The following is a 12,001-nucleotide window of genomic DNA, read 5'->3' as shown; positions in this document are numbered from 1 at the left end:
TGGTCCGGAAGCTGCAGCAGGGCATCACGGCCTTCATTGACGAATCTCCCCCATAGACCGGCTCCCCAGTCACTTCGAGCGATCCGGTGGGCAGTCATGGCGATCTCGTAGGCCTTGAACCACTGCTGTATGTCGTCGTTCCGAAAATATTCCCGGACCACATCTTTGGGGATGTGGACCTTCTGTTCGGTAGTACCTGGGGGGCGCGGTTGTTCGGGCACCCCTAGGTCTTTGTTCTGTTTGCGCATCTCTATCTCCGCTAGCTTGCACTCGTGTTCGTATGCCAGTCTTTTTTCTTCGAGTTCTCTCTGTCTCTGCTTCTCCTCTCGCTCTTCTTGGAGCCGTAAGTGTTCTAAGTTCATTTTTTGTTCTGCCAGTTTCAATTCTCCGTCTAATTTGAGCCGTGCCAGCTCTAACTCGTGAAGTCTATTTTTCTCTCGTTCTCGGATCTCTTCCCGGGAGAGATCCGTTCTCCTTTCTTCTGTCAGAGTGGTGTTTGGTTCCGGGGCTTCGGCGGTATTCGTCTCTGCCCAGGATTCTAGGGCGTGTTTGAAGTCCTCTTTCGTGCTCAGACCGGTGGTAGCAATGCCTAGTTCTATGCAAAATTGTTTTAGCTCTCGGTGGTTGTACTCTTCCAGTTTTTCCATCTGGAATTTCTCTGCAGATCCGCTCTCTCTGGTCGTCATTGTGGATTAGTCGTAGGGTGAGTTACTCTCTGTACGGTTACGCGTTGGTTCGGATCGCGCCGCTGCCCACCAATGTTAGACGGGGACCCGGAGGGTCGGCCGAACACAAGGGGAGAGGCCTCCGGTGAGGGCCGTCTCCAGCGATCGTACAGACGAGTAACTTCCCCCCCACAGATGGACGCCACACGAAGATCAGCTTAACACCTTTTATAGGCAATTCTTTGAGTAAGGTGGTACGATACAAGGAGATTAGGACACGATGATCCTCTCAATTCTAGTCTCTATTAGGGAAAGGGGGTAGCGGGACAGTCTTGGTACCTACAGGTACTGAGGTGAAACGGTGGTAGCTCACAATCCTCGAGCTCGGCGTTCGGACGGGTCAGACCGCGGCAGCGCCAGCAGGTCCCGAAGAGGTCGTAGGTGGCAACGGGCCGCGGCAGCGCCAGCAGGTCCCACGAGGATGAAGGTTGCAGAAGGCCGCGGCAGCGCCAGCATGCAGGACAATAGTTCACAAGGCAGGGCTGCGGCAGCGCCAGCAGTCCGTCAAGGATGAGTTCTTCTCGGTGTCTCTCGACTCCAGGATACAACTGCCTTCCTGCTCTGGGGCTGCCTCAGTTATAGGTCTGGCGCCCTTTGATGTCCGGACCCTCGCACTGGGAGGTCGGGAGGTCCGGGATGAGGGAGTCCAGACACCCAGCAGGGGGGTGGAGCCAGCACCCGGGGAGGCTGGGGGCGATCGGCCCCTGGCGGGGGGAGAGCCATCGACACTTCTTTCTCCCATTAACCTGCCAAGTGGTCCGTTCACCTCCTGGGTGGATGGTGGTGCCGGGATGTCGGGGCCCGGCCAGGCCCAGGGTTGGGGTCGAGCCGAGGCCACGCGGCCGCGTGGTGCAGTGTCCAAGATTGCGGCTGGGCCTAGCAATGGGGTTGACGGGGGCCTGGGCCCGTGGCACAGAGATGTCCGGGGGCAGGCGTCCCGGAGGGGGACGGGTTGCGGGTTGCTTCTGCGGGTAGCCCCCGGAGAGCCGATGTCTGGGCCCTGTCATGCGGGGAGGGAGCGAGCCCTTCGTGGGGCCTGTCCAGAGGGGGCGACAGAGCGAGGGGGCGACAGAGCGAGGGGGCGACAGAGCGAGGGGGCGACAGAGCGAGGGGGCGACAGAGCGAGGGGGCGACAGAGCGAGGGGGCGACAGAGCGAGGGGGCGACAGAGCGAGGGGGCGACAGAGCGAGGGGGCGACAGAGCGAGGGGGCGACAGAGCGAGGGGGCGACAGAGCGAGTTGGGTGTGTGTGTGGGGTTGGGTGTGTGTGGGGTTGGGTGTGTGTGTGGGGTTGGGTGTGTGTGTGGGGTTGGGTGTGTGTGTGGGTTGGGTGTGTGTGTGGGGTGTGTGTGTGTGTGGGGTGTGTGTGTGTGTGGGGTGTGTGTGTGTGGGGTGTGTGTGTGTGGGGTGTGTGTGTGTGGGGTGTGTGTGTGTGGGGTGTGTGTGTGTGGGGTTGGGTGTGTGTGGGGTTGGGTGTGTGTGGGGTTGGGTGTGTGTGGGGTTGGGTGTGTGTTGGGTGGGTGTGTGGGGTTGGGTGTGTGGGGTTGGGTGTGTGTGTGTGCGGGGGGTTGTGTGCGGGGGGTTGTGTGCGGGGGGTTGTGTGCGGGGGTTGTGTGCGGGGGTTGTGTGCGGGGGGTTGTGCGCGGGGGGTTGTGCGCGGGGGTTGTGCGCCGGGGTTGTGCGCCGGGGTTGTGCGCCGGGGTTGTGCGCGGGGGTTGTGCGCCGGGGTTGTGCGCGGGGGTTGTGAGGGGGGTTGTGAGGGGGGGGTTGTGCGGGGGTTGTGTGCGGGGGTTGTGTGCAGCGGGTTGTGTGCGGCGGGTTGTGTGCGGCGGGTTGTGTGTGGGGGGGTTGTGTGTGGGGGGTTGTGTGTGGGGGGGTTGTGTGTGGGGGGTTGTGTGTGGGGGGTTGTGTGTGGGGATGTGTGTGGGGATGTGTGTGGGGATGTGTGTGGGGATGTGTGTGGGGATGTGTGTGGGGATGTGTGTGGGATGTGTGTGGGGATGTGTGTGGGATGTGTGTGGGATGTGTGTGGGGGGTTGTGTGTGGGGGAGGACGATCCACAGATGAGAGAGAAAGGAGAGAGTGAGAGAGGGAGGAGAGAGAGAAAGGGGGGGAGAGAGAGGGGAGGTAGGAAGGGAGGGAAAGAGAAGGAGCGGGAAAGAGAGCGGGAGAGAAAGAGGAGAAAGACAGAAAGAGAGGGAGGAGAGATAAAGAGAGAGAGGGAGGGATAGAAAGGGAAAGAGTGAGAAAGAGAGAGTGGGGAGGGAGAGCGAGAGAGGGGAGTAGAGAGAGCAAGAGAGGGGGAGAGAGAGCCAGAGAGGGGGAGAGAGAGCCAGAGAGGGGGAGAGAGAGCCAGAGAGAAAGAGAGCAGGAGAGAAAGTGTGAGGAGAGATAAAGAGAGAGAGGGAGGTAGAGTAAGAGAGATAGAAAGGGAAAGAGTGGGCGAGAGAGGGGGAGAGAGAGAAAGAGCATGAGAGACAGAGAAAGAAAGCGAGAGGAGAGAGAAAGACTATGCGCCCTGGTGGGAGCTGTGGCCCCGGCAATATTTCTAAAGAATAACGTAATGTAATTTTAATTTCCTTCCCAATTTATAGTTATATTGAGAATTTCCATCTTTTTTTCTATACCGGTATTTTTCGCTGGCATATTTGTACTGTTCGTGGAGGAAGAAAGAGCTGGCGGGGATGGATGGGTGGGTGGATGTCGGTGAGGAGGGGAGGGAAGTGAAGAGACCGGGAGGAAGGGGAGGATGAGAGAGAGAGCGTGAAAGGAAGAGAATCGGCGAGCGAGAAGCAGACAGACAGAGTGGAGATGGGGGTGAGGAGGGGTGAACACAAAAGGAAGAGACAGAGAATGGATGCTGGGCTGAAGGGGGGAGGACGAGTGAGAGACTTATGAGGAGGACACTGGAGAAAGCGGGACAAAGTGGAGAGAGAGACTGACAGTGAGAGGTACGCGAAGCGAGGCTTCAAGAAGGCCATATAGTGAGAGTGGAAAGGACACATACGGCTAGGGAGTGAGAAGTGAATACCATGGGAACTGAGAGTAAGCCGCGTGCTCCGTGAAGTGCGAGCCCCCCAGGAGTTCAGACATCCACTTACCTACGACCAACGAGACTGTTGCGCACAAAATGTGAAGTAAACGACGCATGCAGCCAGGGCACTGGCGCCGATTCAGTAGCGGGAAGGGAGCTGGGTGATGAAGTCCTTTTGAGTTTCAACAGACAGTGGCAATAGAGATAAAAACCATGTTTCCCACAGTGCATTGCGCATGACGTCACCACCAATGGCTGAAAACAACTTTCGGTTGCTGTTATCGCTGTTCCTTCTGGGACTGTTAGTTTTATATTGAGTGTTCAGCCTTATGATTCAACGGCGGTTGAACTTTATTTCCCAGAAGGCAGTGACACGCTATAGCCATCTGTGGGCCTTTGTCAGTCTTAAATACTAAGGTCAAGTGGCAGTGGCAGCTCGGGTTCGTAGGTTATTAGTATAAGTGTTTCCCATGCGTCAACAGCAGTCGGAGCTACTACGGTTATTATCTATGGAAGCAGTAAACACGGCAAAAGGATGATGGAAAGAAATGTGGCGGCTCATTTGGTCAGATAAAAGTTTTGGATTTCAGTGATCGCGATCACAAAAAAAAAAAGTCGGGTGGGGGCGGGGGAGAAGGGGAGTGAGCGAGTGGGAGGGAAGCGCTGGTGAAGCGTCGCGCTTCAAGAGCCGGGGGGGGGTGGGAGCCAGCGAGTGGGAGGGAGGAAAGGAGCATATGGGGATGGGGTGTGAGTGAGGGGGAGCAGAAGCCTTTGATGGTGGTGTGCTAGGCCAAGCGCGCGCCTGGGGGAGCTCCATGCTCCACTGCACAACATGCACTGTAGGAAATCCGGCTTGTTCTGAGAGTTTGTTCTAACACAATAGGTTTCGAGTAATGAATTACTCGACCTAATGAAGGCAAGAAGTATATGAATATTTACCTATATGTAATAATTTAGCTCACACCGAGGGTCAAGTATAAAGACGGAGGGCAATTGGGAAAATAGACAAGTAAACATTACAGCTGTACCGAAAATCTTTAATCTTCTGGATATTAAAACCGGATGTTAGGAGCATTTGAAATTAGCAGTAATAGCATCTCACTATAAGCAACCAGTTGTCTTTTCGGCAGATAAGTTGTAGGCCCTAGTATACACATAATATTGCCTCTTTGTACATGTTGTCCGAGCAGTTTCTCCAGACGACAAATGCAAAAACATTTAAACTTGAAGGTGTAAAATGGATCCGACAGGGTGATTTACATTTCAAGGGATGGCTATGCAATAGGCAAAATCAATTCACTTCCTGTGCTACAGGTATTCGGAAGCCAGGAGGTCAAGCTCTGTGATGGAGTTTTGTAGTGTAGTATCTTGCCCAAAACCCTGAATAGCAGAACGGCCAGCCAGGACGGACCCTGCATGTGTCTTGAAAAGGGGGCTTACGGTCTGGGTGCCATCCCTTGCTCAGAAGCGATAAGCATCAAATTTGTTTAGTTTTAGGTTGGTGCTCACCTTAAGCAGTGCCAGAACTGGTGGACTTTATCAAGCTGTTGATTGATTGTAGAAGAAGAAACTTCATAAAGTTCATGGTCTACAACACAACTTTCTATGGTCATTGAAGTGTCAGTACAGTTATGGAGGATACACTCAATGTTCTCACAGTCTACTCTTAAAAGGCACGACTGATCGAGTAGGCACACACTACGTTTTATCCAGAGTTTGCCATTCTTAATTAGATATACACAAGACCACAAAGCCCAGACAAATGCACACCAGGTGGCGTCATACTTCATGGAAACTTTGGCTTTGGAAGCAACATGGGAGCCAGCTTTGAAGGCTGAGTCACAGACAGGTCTGGGTCTGACAAAGCGGTGGCCTCTGGGATAGAAACTACAATTGAGAAAGCCAGGGCTCCCATTTCAAAGAGGGTGTTGAGAAAAATTAACAACATGACCTCCTTGAAGGCTTTCACTTCGGATGCATAGGAACAACAGTTGTTAACTTTACAAAGAATACTTGTAAAGCAAGCTCCTATGATGTACGCTTCTTAAAGAATTTCTGTTCCTCTCATGGAGGGACGGAGATTCTGTGCTCCTTTGTATGGTTTCTCAGAGAGCCATTTCAAGGAAAGAGTGCAGCAGGGCCTTTCCCTGGAGGAGACCAGAATCTAACTTTGTAGGTGGCCACCTTGAGCTTAGCCTCCTATTCATGGATATCTTTAGGTTTCATAAGTGCACCGAGTTCAAATGGGTGCAAGTCAAGAGGAACCATCTGTGGGGACAGGGTTCCATTTGCATCGTTTGAAACAAAGATCTTACATGCTTCAGCCTATTGTAACTGATCTATTCCTCAGGTTTGAAGCAGAGATTGTACAGGAGAGCAATCCTACTCTTGCATTTTCGGCTTGTAACAATAAAGCTACTGAATGGAGATACGCAAACTGTACAGGTTTAACAAATTAGAGACTTCTGCTGTGCACAAGTAAAACTATTCCTTAGACCAGCGTTTCTTAACCTTTCAACTTCTGTGGACTCCAACTTAATTATTACTGGAATCCAGAGACCCCCCAATGAGTCACTACTGGAAGCAGGGGTCCTCGGCCCATGCATTTCCAATGATTTAAGCTGAAAGACATTACACCCAAAAATACAGAAACAAACATTCACCAAACAAATACACGATTCAATATTTCATTTAATTTACGATCAAATATAAAAAAATATCTAAATTTATATTTTAAAGAGAAGGTTGGAGCCTTTCCAAATTCAATTGAGGTCAATCATCGTCCATACTACATTCTGTATGATGCACATGCACTGCTCCTGTGAATCAATCGGAGGATACAAACTTAATTTGTTGCCTCCAATTTAAAAAAAATTCACATTTACAGAACACTGTAAAATGTTCAATTTTATATATATATTTATGCACTTTAATAATCTGTTAATATTTCCTTTTTCAAATAATTGCAGGCCCCATGAGTAGGCGGTGCAGACACCCAGGGGTTCCAAGAGCACAGGTTAAAAACCACTGCCCTAGGCTAGTGCAGCTCTTCGGAATATATTAATGGCACAAGGCCAGCAATCTTACTATGTATGTCATTTTCTCCACACACAGAGTAACAAATGAGAAAAACGTAACAAAATCATTTCTCCCTTTCTGGCATAGCAGGAGCGAATAAATATAACAACCACAGAATAAAAGAATGCCCGTGGTGGACATCAACGCACAGGGTTCACATCCGGTCACCATCTCATGAATTCAGTGTTAGGCTTGCATGCGATTCTGATACAGCCTTCTAAATTCAACCATGCTACAGCATACATTAAGATGTCTGGACTACACAGGGATTTTGGGGACACTGAGAAGCAAGTAGGAAGTACGCCAAGACCGCTTCAAACTACTACTTTTCAGAGATAAACGTGCTTACCTGCTTGAGGATGTTGATTTTGCCATCGTTGCTAGTAGCCAAAGCTGCTTGGTTCAACAACTCAACAACCTGCACAAATCAGAAGAAAAATACTCTTACTATTAAATCCAACATGTTGGGAGTGAAGTTGAACGAAAATTAATCCTGGGAGCGTTCCTCACAGAAGCCGCTGCAACAGAAGGTACCATAACTTACTTGTAAACATTATATACTATTAAAGTAAACCTTCTAGAGGCGAAGTCCAGGACAGCAGAACATATAATGAATCTGCACACAGTACTATTTTTTTATGCTGAAGTTCAACCCACCATGTTACCCATCACTACAAAGGCTCCTCTCAAATCCCAGGTAATCTTCAGGACTAGTTGATTCACCTACAATACAGTTAGAAATGACTCCTAGAGACCACACTGAAAAAAACATACATGACCACCTCAGCCAGGAAGAGCTAAGCCAGTAAAATAGGCAATGCCAACCTGTAGCTGAAGACATTCAATAAGGTAAAGATCAGATGGTAGGACGACTTCTACAAACCTCAGACCTGGAGCAACATTGCCATCAACACCAGAATGGTCTTCCTTAAACCAAAAAAGGATTATAGGCAAGTAATTGTTCCTTTCAAATGATCTTCATTGATTGTCATGGTTTTATCTAGCTAGAACCTTGCACTTTTGGGTCATCCAGGGTATGGAAAGTTCCATTAGCTGTATCTGGAGAAGAAGGATTTTGTAAGAAGGTCGGTAAGGAAACTGTGTGGTTTATATAAAAATCCGACACTATCGTGGAAAGGAGCCTTTGTGAATTTTCATTCCCACCCTGTTTCCAAGAAACAATCGTGAAGTTTTATGAGAGCACAATGTTTGTATATCACTAACTCGATGACAAAAGTGACAACCACTGGAAAGGCTACCTTCTGGTACTATAATGAAGCTTTAGAGATAGACCCAAAGGGTGGACCAATAAGAGTACTTTCTGACTGAAGAAAACAATTTTTCAATTCCCTTTAGAAAGCCCTTTAGGATAGCGACTGTGCAAAGAAAATGTAAAAAAATGGTTCGAGTAAGACACTTTCTATGTGCTGTAACGGCTGTCGGGTGCATCTTGATGGTGGAGACCTGCAACCCAAATTTACCAAGTCCAGTAGGTATCAGAAACCAGCTTTTTCCTGGCACTTTGCTGAAATTAGGTTTGTTACATTCAAAAGGTTCAGCTGCTTATTCCAGGCACGTTTGAAGACTGAAGTACTTTTGCCTACACCAGATTAATTTAAGTATTAGCAGATGTATAGTGGACCAGAACTAATGGAAGAGCACTGTACATAGATGTATTCTACAAGAGCTGTTGGAACCTATAAAATATTACAATTCAGTTATACAGATTGAGCAACACAATACATACTCCAAAGAATCAAATTAATGTATATCGGAGGAAAATGCGCTTTACCATTTAATACAGTTGGATGCTTTGATAGAATGCCATTAGAACTCTTAACTTGTGCATAAAGTCCTGAGACAGATTTAGATTCCCATACAGGATGTCATCAGTTGCCAGTTTCCCAAGATTAATGATGATATGGTAGGGTGCAGGATCTGTTCTGGATCCCACAAAGAAGATATGGCCTGAACAGTAGCCTTTTATGTGGATGTTCGGATATGGAGGAAATCGGTGAACCACAACTATTGAAGCCACCCCAGACCTACAAAGATCACTCTGACTTTGTTGTATGTTATTTTAATAATTTCCAGAGGGATTATTTTGGTTAGTGGAAAGACAGAGACACTTTCCTGACCAATCGATTCAAATTTCACAAAAAAGTTACTGATCCCTGGAGTTATTATGAAGAAAGAGTATGTCCTGAAAATCTTCAGATCTAGAGTGTTACATATGGGGTTGGCACAGGGATAAGTACTAAAATAGTACTAAAAAGGCAGAAGGCCCTCACCCACCTACTCACCACAACACCCATGTTAGGTGAATGTGGAGGGCTCTACCTGAAGCTCCTTATGAGATTGTGCTATTTTATTCATCATGGCAATTGCCTTACCAACAGTATAACCATAATTATAATCTAAAAATGCATCCATTGAGACTGTTTTAATGGCGATTCCCAGGTGCATCGATAAAACCAGGATACACCAGGATTGTATATATTGCAGATCCTTAGTATGTTAGGTCATCAACTTATTTCTGCCCATGTGCAGTGGCCCCCTTTAGGCCCCAGACATTCAACAGGTCAGATTCCTTCTTTTGGGTTACCTGTTGGTTCCCCACTATTGCCTAAAGCTCCTTAGTCAGATCAAATATCATGGTCAGGTAAAAAGATAAAATAGAGATCATATTACTTTCTTCTTACTACGTTTTCACACAGTGATAGAAGACGGAATGGAAATCTTATAGCATTAGCCAACATCATACACGACTGCCATTTTGCCTAAGGTGGCGGTACTCAAAGTACGGCCAGCAGGCTACTTGCAGCCGGCCAGACCACTCCATGAGTCCCCCATGGAAAACAGCAGGCATGGAATCAACACTATTTCTGCCTGTTGTGACTCTTGGGGGGCATTTGCCGGGAAAAGCATGAAAAGGGCATGCGATGACAATCCGTGTCTTCCATGCTCACCCATAGCCACCTGCCCTTGCCTGCCTCTGACGCCCCTTGCTCACCCTGCCTTTGAGAGCATTCTCTGTGCTGCCTATAGATGCTGCTCACAGACCATGTGACTTCTTTAATGTCCCAGTTGGGGCCGCTAAAACAGAGCTGTCTCTGTAGTTAAATTTATGTTTAATGGGCCCGGATTAGGTTTCAGCCAAGCCTGGCCTTTCCTTCCTCATGGTCTCAGAGCCGGCATGTGGTGTAAACAAAATAAATAAAACGAGAATCCAACAACGTTGTCACGTCGAGCCTTTTGTTTTTTGGCCTGGCTTCACATGAGGTACTACAAGCTCACGGTTGACAACGGTGGTGCTACGGAAAGTACAGGTGGAATAGGGGGAGGTGCAGTTTATACACAAAGTTGTATGCCTCGGAAGCAGCCCGATAGTTATGTATAAATCCCAGCTTATGTCTGATACATGCATTATTATGAAAATGACATGCACCTACCTGAGAGGAGTAATTTTGGAGATGACACTACAATACCTCTGTTGCATTTTTGGGTCAGTTCTTTCACTAGGAGAAGGCAGCGTGAGACAGCAGCAGGTATCCTGCCAATTATGCCGGTTATTCTACCATTGTAAATATGCATTACAGCCCGAGTACGTGAATGCGTGTACTGTTTGGGCCCACACATGCACATTACAGCATGGAACCATTTATGCATGTACTGTTTAGGTCCATTAGGAATAGGAAAGCCTGCTGTCACTGATGCTTGCATTGCCTGAGATTACATGCATATGGTAAGTTTCATGAGGTAGGATGTGCACAAGTGGGCTGGACAGAGGACAGAAAACCTACCTCTATCAATGCACTTTGCATTTGACTTCTGAGTTTTGCTGAATGATCTTGGGGCTCGGTACTGTAAACTCTCAAAAAAGCCATTAAGAGTTGTTCGGAGTGACTCCAAGAGGCATAGGTTTATGAGTGGTGTCTTCCGAGAGACAAATCAAGGGTGTGTCTGTGCAACGGAGTGCCTAAGAGCTGAGAACTGGGTTCTTGCCAAAACAAGGCAAAGACAGAAAACTATGGTCCGAAACACAGACCCCAATAAAAAATAAATAATTAAAGTATTTATTCGGGGTACATACATTTATTGCACTTCCAAATAGAGTGTTTAGTCATGTTTTGAAAAGGGGGTGATTTATGTTTTGAAAAGGGGGTGATTTTTGTTTTTCACCCCAGTGGCCCCGCCCCCACTGACCCCGCCTCTTCCACCAACCCAGCCTCCATCACGCAGGCCCATCTGTGCGGACCTCTGCCACAAGCCAGTCTGAAATTTTGGAGCCGGGAAAAAGTTTGTCAGTACCCATGGCCTAGGGCAATATCCCCAACATCGTTTTTCATAAAACAAAATCAGACAAGGGTGGTTGGCAATAGCACATGTGATCACTGAAACACAATTGCCACCATAACACAGCACACAGTATGGTTTACATAAATATTAAAAATTGCGTGCCAGAAGCAGTCCGTATTGGTTTTCTTAGACAAGTTCACCTAATATAAAATGTTACGTGGCGCGATTGGGTCTCAGGTTGGATATTTAGGCGGATTAAGGAGTAGGCAGTAATTAGAAAGGAGATCCCTTCTGTGGAAGTGATTGGCCCATGCAGGCTATTGCAAATCCTTAGTCTCTATGATCATGGCTTACCTCTATGGTAGGCACCTCTGGCTTTTTGGGAGTTGACCGGCCGAACATTGCCTCTTCAGAGCAATATTTGACAATTTGTGGTGTTGAGCTAACATGGACAGCTGGGTTAGGTTACGTCATTGCACTGACACAGAAGAGCTTGTCACGCAGACGCATCAAAACAACGCTTTGACAACTAAATTGATGCTACGCTAACACCACACAAGGCTAATTTGGGAACGGTGCTTTACGCTAAACAGGTTACCAGTCCTGATAGAACCTATTGGGTAGCCCAAAACTACTGTAACACTGTGGTGGGATTTCGTCATAGTGCCTGCGAACAGACTAAAATAACCAATGTGCACACCCAGAACTTACCTAGATTGAGGAGCCTGTCACTGTGCTGATAACACCACATGTGCATACAGAGTGCCATTATTCTTAAATTCTATTGTGCGACTTCCAAGAGTAATACTAAGAATCAATTTATTTAAGACAATGAAAACTGTTAGGTTTTGTCCAGAAAGGAGACT

At 47.9% G+C, this 12,001-nt stretch overlaps 1 protein-coding gene across 3 annotated transcripts in view; it reads right to left on the bottom strand.

Annotated features, from left to right (window-relative positions):
• SYMPK (symplekin scaffold protein) overlaps positions 1 to 12,001 on the bottom strand; it is a 1,116,254-nt gene that overhangs the window by 1,056,391 nt on the left and 47,862 nt on the right. For all 3 annotated transcript variants that reach the window (XM_078660908.1, XM_078660909.1, XM_078660907.1), the window contains one exon: positions 7,186 to 7,254. In XM_078660908.1, the coding sequence (XP_078517034.1) occupies positions 7,186 to 7,254 (69 nt within the window). The remainder of the gene's footprint in view (positions 1 to 7,185; positions 7,255 to 12,001) is intronic.

This window comes from Lissotriton helveticus, chromosome 9, assembly GCF_964261635.1.
Source record: "Lissotriton helveticus chromosome 9, aLisHel1.1, whole genome shotgun sequence".
Taxonomy (NCBI): domain Eukaryota; kingdom Metazoa; phylum Chordata; class Amphibia; order Caudata; family Salamandridae; genus Lissotriton; species Lissotriton helveticus.
Note: the sequence above shows the minus strand (reverse complement) of the source record. Positions and strands in the feature narration are given on the sequence as shown.